The 20,571-nt window shown below is 35.9% G+C and overlaps 1 protein-coding gene and 1 non-coding gene across 6 annotated transcripts in view; one reads left to right on the top strand and one right to left on the bottom strand.

Annotated features, from left to right (window-relative positions):
• LOC110566624 (cadherin-10) overlaps positions 1–3,031 on the top strand; it is a 203,113-nt gene extending 200,082 nt beyond the window's left edge. For 4 of the 5 annotated variants that reach the window (XM_060380428.1, XM_060380429.1, XM_060380430.1 and 1 more), the window contains one exon: positions 1,989–3,031. In XM_060380428.1, coding sequence (XP_060236411.1) covers positions 1,989–2,479 — 491 coding nt within the window. In that variant the 3' untranslated portion in view covers positions 2,480–3,031. The remainder of the gene's footprint in view (positions 1–1,988) is intronic. The other variant, XM_060380432.1, reaches the window with a different exon arrangement.
• Positions 3,032–14,275: 11,244 nt separating this feature from the next.
• Positions 14,276–14,382, bottom strand: LOC132653442 (U6 spliceosomal RNA). Its single transcript, XR_009591181.1, has one exon. It is a non-coding gene; the product is annotated as a U6 spliceosomal RNA (small nuclear RNA).
• Positions 14,383–20,571: the final 6,189 nt, after the last annotated feature.

The following is a 20,571-nucleotide window of genomic DNA, read 5'->3' as shown; positions in this document are numbered from 1 at the left end:
CATATTCAGAATATAGTGTATAAAAAATCATTCCTCAAAAGTGGGGGCTGGAGCAAAAATTAACTGTTAGTATCACGTTTTTATTATATATCTACTATTTATAAAACAGTGCACAAAACACTACTATAGTTTTTTTTCTCAATTTGTTAAAAAATAAAAATGTGTGAATAGTTGAAGTTGAAATGTATTATCTTCACTCATAACTGAACTGGAAGTCAAACTATTGTCAACATCTTTAATGGCCAGGCAGCCAGATTGCAGTGTTGTTCAGTTTTCTAAGGTAATTTGCAGATTGCTTTCATTGTTTTCCCTCTAAAAGTTGCATGGAAGGTTCATTCTCTAACATTTTCACTGAAATCTGGTCAAACAGCCCTTTATGTGATTGAATTGGCCACAAATAATGCTCCTGATTTTATAACCCAGGGTAGATGGCTTTTTTTTCCATTCCTTTTTTAATTATAATATTTTATTTTTATTAATTACAGTTTATTCCCTTTGTATCCCACCTGTAGCTCCCTCCCTTTTCCCCTCCAAATCCCATGTCCCTTTTCTCCACCCATGCCCCTCCCCCAGTCCATTCCTCCCCTTCCATCTGATCCTAGTCTTTCAGGTCTCATCAGGACTGGCTGCATTGTCTTCCTCTGTGGCCTGGTAAGGCTGCACCTTGCTGAGGGAGAGGTGATCAAAGAGCAAACCCATCAGTTTATGTCAGAGACAGTCCCTGTTCCCATTACTAGGGAACCCAGTTGGAAACTGGGCTACATCTGTGCAGGGGTTCAATGTTAACTGATCTTAAAGTTAAAATAACATATTTACTCTCTATTGAATTCTCTTCTCCCTATTGGCTATAATTGATAGATACAATAGCTCTGTTTTAAGAAGCAGGGCAATAGAGCTTGGACATGGAGCTAGTCTCACAGTTTCTACCAACTAACTTTTGTATTGGAAGCTTTTACTGAGAAAATTCATTTTCCTGACAGAATATAGCCTAAGGTTGAAAATCTTTATATCACACTTTGTTGTGTATATGAGAATACCTGAACTGAGGGAGATTTTCTCAAAAGCTTGAATTATGCATGTGAAAAGAATCAGAGCATTTTATGTTCACGAATATAAATTAACAGAAAACAGTACCTTTTGAATAATAGTGACTCCTACTTACTTTAAAGATATTTTCTAAACATACATATTTAACATACAAAGGTTTCCCCCTTCATGTTTTCCATTTGAATGAATTCACATCTGTTTCTCCAAGTATTAAAAATCAAGAACAAAATATTTAAGAAGAGTAGATAGCATCCTCACCACCACCAGTGGCATTTCCATTAACCTTCTCCTACAGACATATATTAATTTTTGTGATATGTGTCTCTCCTTGTGCATCTTTACTTATTTAAGATGATCTCTGAACATCACACTTGAGTTTTGGAGTTAATTCAATGAGATTTGAATTTACTCCTTGTGCTGAACTAACCTGATTTAACAATAATGTGGAAAGTTCTCTTACAAAGCAGGGTTATATTTTCAAGGAAAATATAAGCCAATTTTTCTCTTCTTTAAACAACCCAGTCACTTTTTCTCCAGGCATGAAAGCCTTTCAGTAAAGTAAGTAAAAAACTATGTAAATCCATCAGCATAGCTGTGGAACTAAAATTATAAGTCTAAAGTTTGTGATGAGCATCACTTTTGATTATTGTATAAGATTAACATTTTCTATCCTGTCAGGAACATACGGTTGTTTTTAGAAAAAGAAACAAAAAGTTGTCATTCTGATTAAGCTATAATCTACTTTACTTTGAAAATAAGTCAGAAACACCATATTAGCCAACCCACCTAAATCTTTCCCAGCTTCTGAACAAAAATACAAAATTAATCTTAAATTCTGGACTCCCATGCAAGATATAAAGTTTCACACCTGTGTAGTGCTTGTGCTCTGGATTGGCAGTTTGGGATTGACCTTCTAATGCATCTTCTTGTCTTTGTTCAAGTTATAGTAGTACTCTTTGCAGCCCTGAAAAGGCAACGGAAGAAAGAGCCTCTGATTTTATCCAAAGAAGACATCAGAGACAACATCGTGAGCTATAATGATGAAGGTGGCGGAGAGGAGGACACCCAGGCCTTTGATATTGGTACCCTGAGGAATCCTGCAGCTATCGAGGAGAAAAAGCTCCGGCGAGATATAATTCCTGAAACGTTATTTATACCGCGGAGGACTCCTACAGTCCCGGATAACACGGATGTTCGGGATTTCATTAATGAGCGGCTCAAAGAACATGACCTGGACCCCACCGCGCCCCCTTACGACTCACTGGCTACCTATGCCTATGAAGGAAACGACTCCGTCGCTGAATCTCTGAGCTCGTTAGAATCAGGTACCACTGAAGGAGACCAAAACTACGATTACCTCCGAGAATGGGGACCTCGGTTTAATAAACTAGCAGAAATGTATGGTGGCGGCGAGAGCGACAAAGAAGCTTAGCCTGCCACCTTAGTTCTGTTCTACGTCAGAAAATAACTCTGCGGACACTGTCTCCACTTCACAATATTTGATATTCAGGAGAATTTTTTTCCTGCTACTCAACTCAGCACAAGTTTCCACTTATTTCTTAATTTGTTCATTAATTATATTAATTCTTTCCTGTAGGATGTCTCATGGAATATATACAACATTTTATTTAATCACTTCCAAAAGCCAAAGCTATGGAAATTCAATGTTGTCCATCTTAGTAAATAAATGAACATTGAACAGGATAGTTCTCCCTTAAGCAACCTCACGAACAAGCCGCTTCTGATAGATACACGTCTTGCCCTTGCAAATGAAGCTTTGAAAAGGCGAAGAAAACGTTTAAGATATATCCTGTTCTATACATTAAGTTTAAAAAAAAATGTACATGTGGTGTTAGTAGGTGTGATATGCAGCCTGGTATACAAGCATTTGTGCAATTTCATTTCATCAAATTCTATCTGCTAATGTTTTATATTTATATTTTTGTATTTATTTTTAAAAAAAATAAACCAGTTTTTACAACTACTCTGTCTCTAGCTTGTCTTTTCCTTAGGAGACTATTATTTCTTCATAAATTACCTTCTTAGCAAATCAAATTTAATGCACATGACAAGAAAATCACTTCATAAACATTGTTGAAAGCCCTCACCAAAATGGTATCACAGGTAAGCACTGCTCTTCTGCAATAAATGATTACACTGTAAAAAGTGGAACTTCTTCATCTTAAAAGCATCTATCAAGCATAAACCACTTAAAATTTATCATTCAAAAAAAAAATGACATGAATGGTGCTCTAACCCCTGAGCTACAGAGTCAACTACACTCCGAATTTTGTCATTGCTGTTCTGGAATCTTGTGTTAAGTACACAAGTGGTGTAGCATTTTCATCTCATTCATATTTACTAAAACAATATCTGGAAAGATGAAATATTTTCTCATTTTTTGAATGACATTTGTGTTATTGAAGTTTGTAGGCAATACAAGTTCAGACAGTTTTCGGGCTGGAATAATCATTGAGCGGAATTATATTCACCTCCCACGGTGACTTTGAAAATGCCTAGTAATGACAGTAATAACACTGAATATTCCATTAAGATGCAGCTTCACAATTATGTCAGCTTTCAGAGCTGCATCACACATTATTGTAACAAAGTCTTTTTTGTGTAAAAAGAATAACAATAGAAAGCAAAAGAGCAAATTTAAAAACAAACTTTAAAGTATAGGTAACCAAATGTTACTGACAGTTCTGGAGGTGAATGCAATAGTATTTTTGGTTGCTAAGGGTCCACCCCTGATTTATTTGTAAATGGAATACTCTGTTAGTATATACAGAAGTCACAACCCCTGCTGAGTATATTGTTATCAACAGCAAAGATTCCTGTGCTAATTAATGAAAATACTATATGATTTTAGTAGGTCCATCTGCTATGTTAATATATACTTCATACAGAAATATTTTAATCCTTTTGAACGGTGTTTTTTTTTTTTTTTCTAACTTCCAGGCTGAAGGACCCACACCACTCTTCTGACAGATACTTTAGTTTGTATAGTAGTCTGATTATGAAAGAGAGACAACCCATGAGGCCCAATTAAAATCACAGCCAAGTAGTGCCAAAAGCACATCAGGCTGGATATTAACACCTAATATGACAGAACCCCACTAAAGTACATCATACGTTGGTTTTCAAAAGATACTAAGTTTAAGAAATGGAACTTTTTCCTTTGTGTTGAATTGAAGAAAACTCTGCTTCCTGGAGAGATCAGTCATTAAAAATAGAATAACTTGACAAAAGAAAAGAAAAACAAATGCTTCTGAATATTTCAAATTGGTCATAATTTAAAATACAGTTTTTGTTAGAATTAATTCTACCTTTCCACAGAAGTAGCTCCTTGAGTCAATATTAGATGTCAATAATGTAATTCTTATGTCTATAATGTAATTCTTATATGGAGATTTTTAATTATCTTCTTTCAGAAATGTCAAGTGACACTAAATTGTCCTGGCATTTACTTAGTCATCCATTAATTTAAAATTCAGGAATTGTGATAGTAATCTTTAGCATAACCCAAACTAGCTTCAGAAATGCTCTTCACTAGGATGGAGGGGCAGGTTTATATTTCAGTTTTAGAGAAAGTGGTTGGTAGCAGACACCTCAATAGTATTGTTAATTATGATGGTATGTTAAAGTTATTTCTTGGTAGTCATGAAATTCAAAACATGTTATAAAAATCTATTCAAAGTCTCTCAGTCACCTTTTGGTCTTATGCTTGCCCAGTGGAATGCCCAGTACATAGCTTATTCCAACATAAATGTTCTGTGTTGCTGGTGCTCCTGTCTCTCAAAATATTATTGATGTAACTGAATCAATGGTATTTATCATTTCTTCATCCATATATATATTTTCTATATAAATTGTTTATTGAGCATCTATTATAAAAAAACAAGAAATGTTCTGACACCCAGAGATATAATAAATTATACATAATTCTTCTATGCATAAGTGTGTATTTCTTTTACTTATACAATTAAAAAATAGAAAAAACCATTGAGTTTATAATAAATTATCTAACTCTTAAAATTAACTTTTCTAGGTACAGAATCTTTCTGTCTCCTTTTTTCCCTGGCTTATAATTATATATTTTAAATTGACCTCTAAACTTTGAATCATTAGAAATGCTAACAAGAAATGTTAACAACTTGTAGCAAAGTATCAAAGTCTTTGTAATTATAAATTACTGGTCTTACATTAAAATTAACTATTCTGTCTCACACACACATACACATAGGCAGGGACACAAATACACACATACCATGTTACACTAAAACTAGGAGGTATGTACTGGTAGGTTAATATCTAGGGTCTTTCAAAATAGGTGCTAATATTAGAATTTATATTTCTCAATATATCACTTTATTTAAATATGTTTCTAGTTCTGTTGTTCTCCTTGTGGAGTTCCTGTCCTCCCCAGATTTTACTGTTTTCCACTTCTTTCATAAGATTCCCTGCACTCTGCCCAAAGGTTGCCCATAAGTCTCAGCATCTGCATTGATACTCTGCAGGGCAGAGATTCTCAGAGGTCCTCTCTGTCAGGCTCCTGACTTGTTCCCTCTTTTCTCCTTCTTCTGTCCATCCTCTTTGTCTTTCTGGATAGGAATTGAGCATTTTAGCCAGAGTCCTCCCTCTTGATTAGTTTCTTTAGGTGTACAGATTTTAGTAGGTTTATCCTATATTATATGTCTATATGAGTGAGTATATACCATGGGCATCTTTCTGCTTCTGGGATAGCTCACTCAGGATGATCTTTTCCAGATCCCACCATTTACCTGCAAATTTCATGATTTCCTTTTTTTTATTGCTGAGTAATATTCCATTGTGTAGCTATACCACAATTTGTGCATCCATTCTTCAGTTGAGGGGCATCTGGGCTGTTTCCAGCTTCTGGCTATTACAAATAAATCTGCTACAAACATGGTTGAGCAAATGTCCTTATTGTGTACTTGAGAATCTTTTGGATATAGGGGTCTTTCCAGAGACTGATACTCCAACCAAAGACTATGCATGGAGATAACCTAAGACCCCTGCACAGATGTAGCCCATGGCAGTTCAGTATCCAAGTGGGTTCCATTGTAATAGGAACAGGGACTGTCTCTGACATAAACTGATTGGCCTGCTCTTTAATTACCTCCCCGTGAGGGGGAAGCAGCATTACCAGGCCACAGAAGAAGACAATGCAGCCACTCCTGGTGAGACCTAATTGACTAGGATCAGAAGTAAGGAAAAGAAGACCTCCCCTGTCAGTGGACTTGGGGAGGGGCATGCAGGCAGAGGGTGGAGGAAGGGAGGGATTGGGAGGGGACGAGGGAGGGAACAACAGGGGAATACAAAGGGAATAAAGTGTAATCAATAAAGAAAAAAATGTAAAAAAATATGTTTCTAGAAATATTTCTGCACTTTGAAAACAAGTATGCATGTAAGTTGTGACTATGATAGACTGATTCAATAAAATATACAAGGAGTAGTGTTTTAGAGTTTAAGAGTAGACATAAAATCTAATGTGTGTGCATGAGTTTCTAGGTATAATTTATTTATTAAATAACGTCATCTAAATGCACACGGGAAGCTGAGTCACTTCCTATAATCTCTTTTATGCTATGAGTCCTTGTGTCTGCACATGAACAATCAGAATATGGCATCCCTACACTCACAAGTCATTCATTAGTTGTGAATTAATAATTAAATCTCAAGTTTGCTTTAAGAACAAAATAAAATAAAGTTCATGAACTTTCAAAGAATCCTGAAAAGATGGAGTATTGGCCCCTTTTCCTGGGCAGTCGTAGACAAAAAAAAAAAAATTACTTATCTTAAATATGACAAAATGGTATATATGATTAATACAGATGATCACAACTATTAAAAATGTGACAGAGTACATTAATTAAAGATGATGCTATTTGCTTATTACTCCTTTAGTACACAGCTCCTACCTAGTTCATGGAACTCATTCAGATATGTTTATCATTATAAAATTACCTTATTATAAAATACATTTGTCCAAAAGAGAATTGCCTCTTATGTAATTCTATCATCATTTTTACCAGTGTCTGCCATTCTTCCAATTGGCCTATTCACCAGTATTAAGTACCACTCCATCACTTTTTTAGTCACACTCAAAGAGTTAGCTTTAATCACTACATTAAATTACTCAGCGTTTGAATATCTCCAGGGAAAGCATTGTGAGTAGAGTCACTATATTCTGGTTTATATGGATGTGCTGTCCTTGTCCTGACCTCATAATTTCCTCTCTGACAGCTACTGAAGTAATTACCTTAAAAGTTCTCTGCCTCTTCATTTGTACTATCCACTACCTCCTCTTGTATTCTCATACAAGATCCCATTTCTTTCCAAAGTTAAAAATTAATATGTAATATTAGATAACTCTTAAAAAAATTTCCCCTAAAGCCTCCTTATCTTGAAGTTTAATTCTAAATTACTGCTAAGGATTGATATATTGCCCAACTAGAAGACCTTACACCTCACTGTAAAACTAATTGCATTGATGTTTTTGTTCTATTACCGTGAGAACTTTCACTGTTCTTCCAATTCTTGCTGGCATGCAATTTATGCTTCAGGTTCCACGGAAATACTAAGGAGGTATGATCCTCAATAAAAACAACTTATACAGAACACATCAAGAACAGCACCATACATTTCCAGCCAGACATCCACGCCTCTTGTGCCTGCCATACGCCTCACTGAGAGCTGGCAGTGCTTTCCTCCAATAAGATGCACACCCCACTCCCTTGAAGTCATCGTCTTGTATTTTATTTTCTTTTTCAAATGAAGATTTATATATAATATATTTTGACTCATTTTCTTCCCTACCAATTCTTGCCAGATTATCTCCAACTCCCTAACCACCCTATTTTGTTTTATTGTCTTCTGTCTTTTCAAAAACATTAAAAAAATTCACATTCAAAAAAGAATAACACCCTGAATGTGTTCTATCTAGTGTGATCTTGCATGCTATTGAAAACATAAGCTTTGCTCCTTTGATTTTGTTTAATATAAAAAATTCTACATCTCCGTATTTCCATTCTCTTGTCCGAGGAAATAGATGTTTTCCCCATTACTGGAAGTTCTCAATATGTCTTTCCATAGCTCTTCATCTACTATTACCATTTTCTAACCCACTTACCACAATGATTTTTCATTCCTTTCATTCTTTCATCATGTGCTTACACTAGCAACCTCTTTATTACTAAGTTTTGATCAAATAAGTTTTTTTCTTTTTATATTTTATTATTAATTTTTTTATTATTTTTTTATCAGTTACATTTTATTAACTCTGTATCCCAGCCGTGTCCCGATCCCTCATTCCCTCCCAGTCCCTCCCTCCCTCCCTCATCTCCACCGTGCCCCTTTCCAAGTCCACTGATGGGGGGACCTCCTCCCCATTCATCTGATCCTGTTTTATCAGGTATCTTCAGGACTGGCTGCAAAGCCCTCCTCTGTGGCCTAACAGGACTGCTCCTCCCTTCGGGGGTGGGGAAACCAAAGAGCCAGTCATTGAGTTCCTCTTAGAAATAGTCCTTGTTCTCACTTTGGGAAACCAATTGGTTACTGAGCTACTACAGGCTACATCTGAGTGGAGGTTCTAGGTTATATGCATACATGGTCCTTGGTTGAATGTCAGTCTCAGAAAAGACCCTGTGCCCAGATATATTTGGTCCTTGTGGAGCTCCTATCCTTTCCCCGTCAGACTAACTCCCCTTCTTTCTTATGATTCCCTGTACTCTGCCAAAGGTTTGGTCATGAGTCTTTGCTTTGAAAACACTGCTAGTTAGAGTCTTTCAGATACGCTCAGTAGATTCCTGTCATACGTTCAATGCACATCCCATCTGTCTTTCTAAACGAGGATTGATCATCTTACCCCATGTCCGCTCAATTGATTATCATTTTTAGGTGTATAGATTTCATTATGTTTATCATATCTTATAGGTTTATATAAGTGAGTATATCCCATGTTTGTCTTTCTCCTTCTGGGATATTTCACTCAAAATGATCTTTTCTAGATCCCACCATTTGCCTGCAAATTTCATGATTTCCTCCTTTTTGATTGCTGAGTAGTATTCCATTGTGTAAAAATACCACAATTTCTGTACCCATTCCTCCGATGATGGACATCTGGGTTGTTTCCAGGTTCTGGCTATTACAAATAAAGCTGCTATAAACATGGTTGAGCAAGTATCCCTTTTGTGTACTTGAACAAACTTTGGGTATATACCTAGCAGCGGTATAGCTGGGTCTCAAGGAAGCACTACTCCTAATTGTTTTAGAAAGCACCAGATAGCTTTCCAGAGTGGTTGTACCAGTTCACATTCCCACCAGCAGTGGAGGAGAGTTCCCCTTTCTCCACAACCTCTCCAGCATGTGTTGTCGCTTGAGTTTTTCATCTTGGCCATTCTGATGGGTGTAAGGTGATATCTCAGGGTCGTTTTGATTTGCATTTCCCTGATGGCTAATGAGGATGAGCATTTCTTTAAGTGTTTTTCTGCCATTCGATATTCCTCTGTCGAGAATTCTCTGTTTAGCTCTGTTCCCCATTTTTTAATTGGATTACTTGGTTTGCTGCTTTTCAGCTTCTTTAGTTCTTTGTATATACTGAATATTAGTCCTCTGTCAGATAAAGGGTTAGTGAAGATTCTTTCCCAATCTGTAGGCAGTTGTTTTGTTTTGATGACGGTATCCTTTGCTTTACAGAAACTTTTCAGTTTCATGAGGTCCCATTTATTGATTGTTGCTCTTAGAGCCTGTGCTGTTGGTGTTCTGTTCAGGAAGTTGTCTCCTGTGCCAATGAGTTCTAGGCTGTTCCCCACATTTTTTTTCCAATTGATTTAGGGTATCTGGTTTTATATTGAGGTCCTTGATCCACTTTGACTTTAGTTTTGTGCAGGGTGATAAATATGGATCTATTTTCATTTTTCTGCATGTAGACATCCAGTTGGTCCAGCACCATTTGTTGAAGATGCTGTCTTTTTTCCATTGAATGGATTTGGCTTCTTTGTCAAATATCGAGTATTCATAGGTGTGTGGATTTATTTCTGGCTCTTCTATGCGGTTCCATTGATCCTCCTTTCTGTTTCTATGCCAATACCATGCAGTTTTTATTTCTGTTGCCCTGTAGTACAGCTTGAGATCAGGGATGGAGATACCTCCAGATGATCTGTTGTTGTACAGGATGGTTTTGGAGATTCTGGGTTTTTTGTTTCTCCATATGAAGCTGAGAATCTTTTTTTCAAGGTCTGTAAAGAATTGAGTTGGTATTTTGATGGGAATTGCATTGAATCTGTAGATTGCTTTTGGCTGTATGGCCATTTTCACAATGTTAATCCTACCAATCCATGAGCACCGGAGATCTTTCCATCTTCTGATATCTTCTTCGATTTCTTTCTTCAGAGACTTGAAGTTTTTCTCAAACAGGTCTTTCACTTGCTTGGTTAGAGTCACACCAAGGTACTTTATGTTATTAGTGGCTATTGTGAAGGGTGTTGTTTCCCTAATTTCTTTCTCAGCCTTTTTGTCTTTGGTATATAGGAGGGCTTCTGATTTTTTTTGAGTTGATTTTGTATCCTGCCACTTTGCTGAAGGTGTTTATCAGCTGAAGGAGTTCTCTGGTTGAATTTTTGGGGTCACTCATGTATACTATCATATCGTCTGCGAAAAGTGACACTTTGACCTCTTCCTTTCGGATTTGTATCCCCTTGATCTCCTTTAGTTGTCTTATTGCTCTGGCTAGAACTTCAAGTACTATGTTGAAGAGATATGGGGACAATGGACAGCCTTGTCTTGTCCATGATTTCAGTGGGATTGATTTAAGTTTCTCTCCATTGAGTTTGATGTTAGCTATAGGCTTGCTGTATATTGCCTTTACTATCTTTAGGTATGTGCCTTGTATCCCTGATCTCTCCAAGACTTTAAACATGAATGGGTGTTGGACTTTGTCAAATGCTTTTTCAGCATCTAAGGAGATGATCATGTGGTTTTTCTCCTTCAGTTTGTTTATGTGGTGGATTACATTGATGGATTTCTGTATGTTGAACCACCCTTGCATGCCTGGGATGAAGCCTACTTGGTCATGGTGGATGATATCTTTGATATGTTCTTGGATTCAGTTTGCAAGTATTTTATTGAGTATTTTTGCGTCAATGTTCATAAGAGAGATAGGCCTGAAGTTCTCTTTTTTTTGTTGGGTCTTTGTGTGGTGTAGGTATTAAGGTGACTGTGGCTTCATAGAATGAGTTTGGTAGTGTTCCTTCTGTTTCTATTTTGTGGAATATTTTGAGGAGAATTAGTTTTAGCACTTCTTTGAAGGTCTTGTAGAATTCTGCGCTGAAGCCATCTGGTCCAGGGCTTTTTTTGGAGGAGAGACTGTTAATGACTGCCTCGATTTCCTTGGGAGATATAGGGCTATTCAGTCTTTCTACCTGATCTGGACTTAGTTTTGGTAGATGGAATCTTTCAAGAAAATTATCCATTTCATTTAGATTTTCAATGTGGCATATAGGCTTTTGTAGTATGACCTAATAATTGTTTGGATTTCCTCAGTGTCTGTGGTTATGTCCCCATTTTCATTTCTGATTTTGCTGATCTGGATAGTTTCTCTCTGCTTTTTAGTTAGTTTGGCTAAGGGTTTGTCTATCTTGTTGATTTTCTCAAAGAACCAGCTTTTTGTTTTATTGATTCTTTGGATAGTTTTATTTGTTTCTAGTTGATTGATTTCAGCCCTTAGTTTGATTATTTCCAGCCGTCTGCTCCTCTTGGGTGTATCTGCTTCTTTTTTTTCTAGGGTTTTCAGTTGGGCCATTAAGTTGTTTGTATGTGATATTACGAATTTCTTCTTGCAGGCACTTAGTGCTATAAATTTTCCTCTGAGCACTGCTTTCAATGTGTCCCATAAATTTGGGTATGTTGTGCCTTTCTTTTCATTGAATTCTAGGAAGTTTTTAATTTCTTTCTTTACTTCTTCCTTAACCCAGCTGTCATTGAGTAGTATGTTGTTCAGTTTCCATGTGCGTGTCAGCTTTCTGTTGTTTCTGTTGTTGTTGATGTCTAGCTTTAGTCCATGGTGGTCAGATAGTATACAAGGGATTATTTCAATCCTTTTGTATCTGTTGAGGCTTGCTTTGTGACCTACTATATGGTCTATTTTGGAGAAGGTTCCATGTGGTGCTGAAAAGAAGGTGTACTTTTTTGAGTTTGGGTGAAACGATCTGTAGACGTCTATTAGGTCCATTTGATTTAGGGATTCTGTGAGTGCTTTTATTTCCCTATTTGGTGTCTGTCTAGTTGATCTGTCCCTTGGTGAGAGTGGAGTGTTTAAGTGTCCCACTATTAAGGTATTAGGATCAATGTATGATTTAAGCTTTAATAATGTTTCATTTACGAATGTCGGTGCTCTTGTATTTGGGGCATAGATATTCAAGATTGTGATGTCCTCTTGGTGGATTTTTCCTTTGATGAGAATATAGTGGCCCTCCTTATCTTTTTTTATTAACTTGGGTTGAAAGTCTATTTTATTAGATATTAGGATGGCTACTCCAGCTTGTTTTCTGGAACCATTTGCTTGAAAAACATTTTTCCAGCCCTTTACTCTGAGGTAGTGTTTGTCTTTGTAGCATAGGTGTGTTTCTTGGATGCAACAGAATGTTGGATCCTGTTTCCTTAACCATTCTGTTAGCCTGTGTCTTTTTATTGGTGAGTTGAGTCCACTGATATTGATAGATAATAGTGACCAATGCATGTTGCTTCCTTTTATAATGGAACCCTGTTTCATTGCTTGTTTTCTTTTCATTTTTGTTGGGATATTATCTGTATGCCCTGTTTTCTTGGGTGAATTTGTTTTCATTGGATTGGAGTTTTCCTTCTAGTATCTTCTGTAGGGATGGTTTGCTGTGTAGATATTGTGTAAATTTAGTTTTGTCATGGAATATTTTGTTTTCTCCATCTATGTTGATTGAAAGCTTTGCAGGGTATAGTAGTCTGGGTTGACATTTGTGATCTCTTAGAGTCTCCATGATACTTGCCCAGGCCCTTCTGGCTTTCATAGTTTCTGATGAGAAGTCTGGTGTGATTCTGATAGGTCTACCTTCATATGTTGCTTGGCCTTTATCCCTTGTGGCTTTTAATATCTTTTCTTTGTTCTGTAGATTTAGTGTTTTGACTATGATGTGACATGATGTGTTTCTTTTCTGGTCTAGTCTATTTGGAGTTCTGTAGGCCTCTTGTATATTTATGGACATCTCTTTCTTTAAGTTGGGAAAATTTTCTTCTATGATTTTCTTAAAAATATTTTCTGGACCTTGGAGTCTGGAGTCTTCTTTTTCATGAATTCCTATTATTCTTTTTTTTTTTTCTTTTATTTTATTTTTTTTTCTATGCAGTTTATTCAGGAACATTGAACAATCCTCGGACCCTGGGGAAAGCCAGCCCACAGCTTAAATAGCCTCTGGGTAGCCAACCCAGGCGTGCCACAGGGGCAATGCAGATAGGTCCACATACATGGAAGAAAGCCAGATCCTCGGCCTTAGCCAAATGTGGAGTTGTTCGTGATTTTGTCTTTTCATAGCATCCTTGATTTCTTGGATATTTTGTGATTGGAACTTTTCTGATTTTACTTTTTCTTTGAGAGAAGTATCCATTTCTGCAAGTGTGTCTTCAGCTCCAGAGATTCTCTCTTCCATCTCTTGTATTCTGTTGGTGATGCTTACTTTTGTGGTTCCTGACCTTTTCTCCAAGTTCTCCAGCTCAAGGGTTTTCTCATTTTGTGTTTTCTTTATTGATTCTAATTCTGTTTTCATGCCTTGCACCATTTCTTTCATGTGTTTGAATTTGGATTCCTGTCTCTCTACGATGGCCTCTATCTCTTTTTTCATTTCCTTTTTATATGCCACAAATTTTTCCTCTACTTGTGTATCTATTTGTTTGGCTATGTTTGCCTGTGTTTCTTTAAGGATATTGTCTATTTCTTCTTTCTTTGCCTCCAATTGACTGGCCATCTCTTTGAAAGACTTGTTCATTTCCTCCTTATGAGCCTCAAATAATTGGGCAAACATGGCTTTAAAATCATTTTCCTGTGCTTCTGCTGAATTGGAGTATCCATCAATTTTGGGGTTTGCTGGTGAAGTCATGATGTCCTGATTTATGTTGGAAGTGTTCTTTCGCCTACCCCTGGCCATTGGCTTATCTGAAACCTTCCCTGTTTGTTTTTAAAAATATGGAACTCTTCACGAATTTGCGTGTTATCCTTGCACAGGGGCCATGCTAATCTTCTCTGTATCGTTCCAATTTTAGTATATGTGCTGCCGAAGCGAACACGATCAAATAAGTTTTAATTAAGGTCTACTCTATTATTTTTTAAGCTGTGGAATTCCTAACACTATAGACAGAGAAATTAGACTTAAATGTAATTGTTTACTTTTTAATAAAATCTACATTTTCTTTTACATATTAATATCTTTTTTCCTATGGTGATTTTCTTTCTCATTCAAACAGAATATAAGTTCACAAGAACATAAATTTCTTAACTTTTCCACACTACATAGAACTGTTTACTTGTATAGCTGCTCAATAAATGATGGAAAAATAAACAAATGTGCTATTATTTTACTTGGAAGTTGTTAGAATGCACAATAACTAACATTTTAAGAGTTTATAAAATTCCTGTCTCTTCCCACAATAAACTACTCAGACTGATAGAAGATAACCTAATGAACCCTTTCTTTATTTACTGATAAACATATGGGACATTGTTTTAAAAGTATCCATACCATTCTATAGGTCTGTAATCTCAACAACTGTATCAGGAAGAACACAGATCACAGCTAGCTTGATCTGCAAAAGGAGTACAAAGTCACATTGGATTTCTTTTCACAACAGGAAAAAAGTAGTAAAATTAAAAGTACAAAATCACTGAAGTATAGCTCTGTGGTAGAGTCCTTGCCTAACATGTGCACTGCCTTCGGTTCAGTCTTAAAACTTGGTAAGAGGAATAAGGAGAATATAAAATAATTGTAAGGCACACAAATCTAAGAATTATTTTCTGTGAAATAAAATAATGTAGCATGATTTCACAGGGCACACAAGTCAAATTATTTTCTGTAAATAATATTGCCAAAGTGTTTAAATTCTATGCATACTACCAAAGATTATATTAGTGGGAACTCTACTAAAAAAATAAGTTCTAAGATCAGAAGATGGTTATCTTTTTATATAGAGTGCTTGTGGCTTAGGGTCTATGTCATTGACTAAGAATATTTAATCTAAACATTGTAAAAAGGTTGATTGCAAGACAATTGCTTAGGGAAAATATGAGAAAAAAAACATGGAGAAAGGGCATGTTGGTCTAGTCCATGTATGGTCCTTGGTTGGTGCTTCAGTCTCGGCAAGCCCCTCTGGGCCCAGGTTAGTTGGGACTGTTTCTTCTGGAGCTCCTTCCTCCTCTGGGTCCTTCTATCTCTCTACACATAGATACCCAGTGGGCAGTTTAACCTCCAAATGGGTCCCCTAGAAAGGGGAGCAGGGGCTGCCTCTGATATTGTCTCTGTAGCATGCTCTTCCATAACTTTCTCTGGTGAGGCTGCCTTTCCAGGACACTGTGAAAGAGGAGGAACACAGTCCTGATGTACTGTATTTGCTGGGGTGTGGTTTTCTGTGTATGGAGAGGGCTCCACATTTCTGAGAGGCTAGGGAAGGGCGATGGGGGATCAGAGAAGGATAGAGGGGAGGCTCTGGGAGGAGAGAAAGGAGGGGGTGGAATGGACTAAGGTTGAGATGTAAATTCAATAACTAAATTTATAAATTATATAAAAGAAAAAGAAAGAAAGATTGAAAGGGAGAAAGAGAGAAAGGAAGAAAGAAAGAAAGAAAGAAAGAAAGAAAGAAAGAAAGGAAGGAAGGAAGGAAGGAAGGAAGGAAGGAAGGAAGGAAGGAAGGAAAGAAAGAAAGAAAGAAAGAAAGAAAGAAAGAAAGAAAGAAAGAAAGAAAGAAAGAGAAAAGGGAATGTCGAAATGATGGACCCGAGGTCAACAGACTTCGACAAAAGCCCCCTTTTAATAAAATGAAGGATGCTAGGCTAAGCACTGCACTCAGGGTCAGCAGCTTTCGACCCAGAGAAGAGCATGTCTGATTGCATGCGGGTTGATGCCCCAGGTCCCGCCTCTGAGAAAAAGGTATCAGACTGGTCTGATGCTCTTTGGGTGGATGACACCTAAATGAACATCAGTACAAAGTCCCAATTTATTTCTAATATCAGAGATCAGACCTCTACTCTTGCTTGATGCGTCTAAAACAAAAAGGGGGAACTGTAGAGAGCTGCGGAATGCTATGCCTTAAAGATGGAGCTGGTTTCCGCCTTCCACCTTCCCGATGGTGAGTGCTCTCTGTCACGAACAATTCCACATTTGGCTAAGACTGAGGATCTGGCTTGCTTCCATGTATGTGGACCTATCTGCATTGCCCACGTGGCACGCCTGGGTTGGCTACCCAGAGGCTATTTAAGCTGTGGGCTGGCTTTCCCCAGGGTCCGAGGATTGTTCAAGGTTCCTGAATAAACTGCATTGAAAAAAAAAAAAAAAGAAAGTAAAAAAAAAAATAAGATGAAGTTTAGTTTTGAAGTAATCTCCACAATTATTTTCTTCAAACAATATCTGCATATATTTTGATTTTATATATTATCTTGTATAAGTTTTACTTGCTAATTTCTCCAAGATCCACTGAAACACTGACATTCAAGAAGAACCTTAAGAAATATGAACATTTGCTTTCGAGACTGTCTTGGTTTTAAAATCCAAAGCAAAAATGAGGCACAAAGATGACAAAATAGATAGTGATGAGTAAATATGCTTGGATCTATAGACACACTTTTATATTATAATTTTATTAATTATAAAAATAATGAAATAAATTTTTAAAATACATAATATATTTTAAACATATAGCCCTCTTAGGTCATTAACGCCACATGTAAATATGTAAGTTTCAATATTGTGATCGTTTCACTGAATTCATTTATCATATATATTCTGATTTGCATGAGATTTTGTTGCAAATCTCATTAATTACTCAAGAATATGTATATTATGCTTACTACCAGGCTGAATGAGCTGTTAGCAGAAGAGGAAGCCACTTTTCCCAACTACGATTAATGAAACTAAAAGGTAAAAACAAGTTCCAGATATGAGTTTTTATTCTAGTTATAAGTGGTTCTACTTAGAGCAGTTGCAAATGAACAAAATGGGCATTCATTACTAAGTTGGTTGGAGAGGATTAAAGATTAGGAAGAACATAATGGAAACCTGTTAGATTTGTTAGACTATTTGTGAATTCTTTTTCCAGCTGTGGAATTTTCCTGAATTGGGAACGTGACATTTACAACTCCACAGGAAGGTAGCACAGCAACTCTATCCCCAAATTTATCTGAACAAACCTCCTACACATTGTGAAATATTTAGAAGCAGGCCTGAGATTCTGCTCAAGAGTGCTGCCTGTCTTTTAACAATCAAAAAGATTGGAGTTGAGCTTTCTTCTCAGCGTGTACAGCCTGCACAACTGTTACAGTGCAGCTTTTTTCTCCTTTGCTTTCACTACTAATTATTGAAATTTTCTTACATCTTTTCCCCCAAAGTGATTTCTTCTAAAAGACTGTGCTAACATGACTAGATCTGAATTATATAAAAAGCTAGACAAATCTAGTTATTTTTTTTTCTGCTGGCATTTTTTTTTCAGAATAGGACAATAATTGTTTAAAAATCACTGTGTAAAATTTTTGAAATGATTGCATTTTGAAATGATTACATTTCAAATTTCCTTACTTTTGAAGGGTTAAAATTTTTACCACCAGAATTTGGCTGCGTTTGTGATTGCTGTGAGCATCCCCAAGGTTTCAGGTGCATTTGTAATTCCAGTGCATGAGCATTGCAATAGACTGACAGGTCTATGTAATTTAGGTAAAAGAAACTCTGAATTTTCCCTTCCATTTGGTTAAACACTTAGACCTGATAAAAATCCCTGGTCCTCATCCCACATTGGGCATCTAAATAGCTGCTACATAAATACTGGTTGAGTAACTGATTAATCTTGGCATTCCAATACTTTGTTTTCTAATTTTGGCAGTGTGGGAAATGTCAGGTTCCATACCTTCCCCACTCTCAACCAAAAAGGCAACATGTTTCATTCATATTTGAAAAAGCATACTCCAGAAATGTCACGGCAACCTTTAAAGATGACAGTCTCTGCCTAGGAATTCTTGACAGCAACTATGCACAATTATGCCAGCTATATATCGAAATTCCCTTACATCATTTTACCAAAAGTGATAGCCTGAGAAGACAGCGTGTAAGGATTGGGTGGAAGGAAGCAAAAAAAATTTCTGCACTCTTTAAAATTGTATTTTTAATATAGGAACAAAAAAGGTGGAATTCAATTTTAACTTCTTTAAATAACAACAACAAAAAACCCTAAAACAAACAAACAAACAAACAAAAAAACCCACCTGAATGGCCTCAAATACCTAAGTTAAACTTAAGTTTTAAGAGAAATTTCTATGTATTTATAATATAAAATATTGAGTCCAATTTTATATCTCTTTATAATCAAGTGGAATGAGAAGTGAAGACAAACATAAAATGTATACTCAAAAGGATTTTAAATGCAATGCATTGTCTTTGTGATAGGGTGAATATCAATGATGGATATATGGCCAACATGTATGGTTAGAAGACGTGAACATAAAATTCATGACTCTTATTATATTTGAAGTGTGGCTTGTGCTGCTGTGGTGGTGAAGAGGATATGGTGGTTTTGATAGCTGGCATTTATTTGCATTTTCCAATCCAGAATTTTCAGTCTGCTATAAAATTACACAAGGAATTGTCACAGTGACTCAGTGTGGTAAATACTATTATGTTCACTTTGTAGATGAGGAAAATGTAATAACTGAACGGTTAAGTGAAATTGCTTAAAGTCCAGGAACTGTTAAATGGCGTTGGAAGCCAAACTGACTTAGTTTTAGGTCTGGAGCTCTTAGACCCATAGTCACTAGGAAAATTTTAAATGCCAAGCTTCATTTCTCAAGAAATTAATGGCAATGAAGCGATTATTCTCTATAGTGCAAATATGAAGAGTGACTTTTTATTTAAAATGATAGTATATTACCCTAGTAGTGGCCAATTTCTATAATATATTAATATATGAATATTAGAATTAACATTAGTAAATATTAGTATAAATATTACTAATATAATATATGCTAGTAAATATTCATTTACTAATGCAGTTAAAATACTAAGAATCTTTTTCATATAATTTTTAGTTTATCTCACATTTGGAACTGTAAAATATATTGGACACATTTATACAAAAATTTGATGGCTAGTGAGTTAGAAATAATTTTACCAATGAGGAAAAAATATGGGCAATAAAAGAATATTTATTGACCAAGATAAAAGGTTAGTCCCAGCATTAGTTATTGACCTTACCAAAAAAAAAAGGTAAAATGGGAATCTGTGTACAGATCTTCAAATACATTGGTATCCATACAGATAAACCAAACATTCTCACAAATAATCTAAATAAAAAATGACTTTTATGTTCTGTAAGCAGTTAACACCCAATTCAACTATGTTTGAATTTACTACTGTGTGTCTTAGATGTTCAATATTTCCAAATAGCACTCATGTGTGTGTTGATGTGAGGAGCAAGGAATTAAACAGAGATGTAAAGATGAATCCTTTTTTGCAAATCCTAACTCATTATTTGGTATGAAAAAAAGGTGAAATATGATATTTAAGGCAGTTCTAAGATGAAGATATAGAAAACAAGATCAACCCCAAGAATAAAGAACTGACTTTTAACATAAATGTAGCCATAACAATATAACCAACTAATATACTGAATTTAATTTTTGGATTAGAGGAAATGATGAGCAGTTTTCTCTTTTTTTTATTTACTTAAGCAATGTTTTAACTAAGATTATATTTTCTAACTCTATACTGATTGTTTACTACCTCTTATAAGTGTGTCTGGGTTAAGGAGTATTATAGGTGTGTTTTCTATGATGATGCTCTATAACAAATATTTCAAACAGCAGTATTTTTCTTATGAAGATAATTTACCGCTATATGAATATGTAGAGTTATTTCACCAGTATTTCATGATTAAGTTTGAAAGCTGTATATAGGAATAACACAGGCTTTAATATATATTTTCATTTATTTCTTGTATGTATTTAATGTCATTGATAACAAGCCCTCTGAACCTAGGGATTTGGAACTTTTCAGTTAATCAGATGAAATAACACATACAACAAAATCATGTTAATGGGCCCTCAGACTGTGTCTTCCCACACACAACTGCACAATTCTTGTTGGCTCATAAGTTCAATTCATCAGATATAATTTTACATAATGCACCAAGTCCCAATACTAGTTAGGTTTCAGTGAGGCCATTGCTCATAAGGGCTTCCTAAAAAAAGCAAAACAACAACAAAAAATGAAACAAACAAACAAA

This window comes from Meriones unguiculatus, chromosome 3 (genome assembly GCF_030254825.1).
Source record: "Meriones unguiculatus strain TT.TT164.6M chromosome 3, Bangor_MerUng_6.1, whole genome shotgun sequence".
Taxonomy (NCBI): domain Eukaryota; kingdom Metazoa; phylum Chordata; class Mammalia; order Rodentia; family Muridae; genus Meriones; species Meriones unguiculatus.
This window is presented reverse-complemented; position numbering and strand designations above follow the sequence as displayed.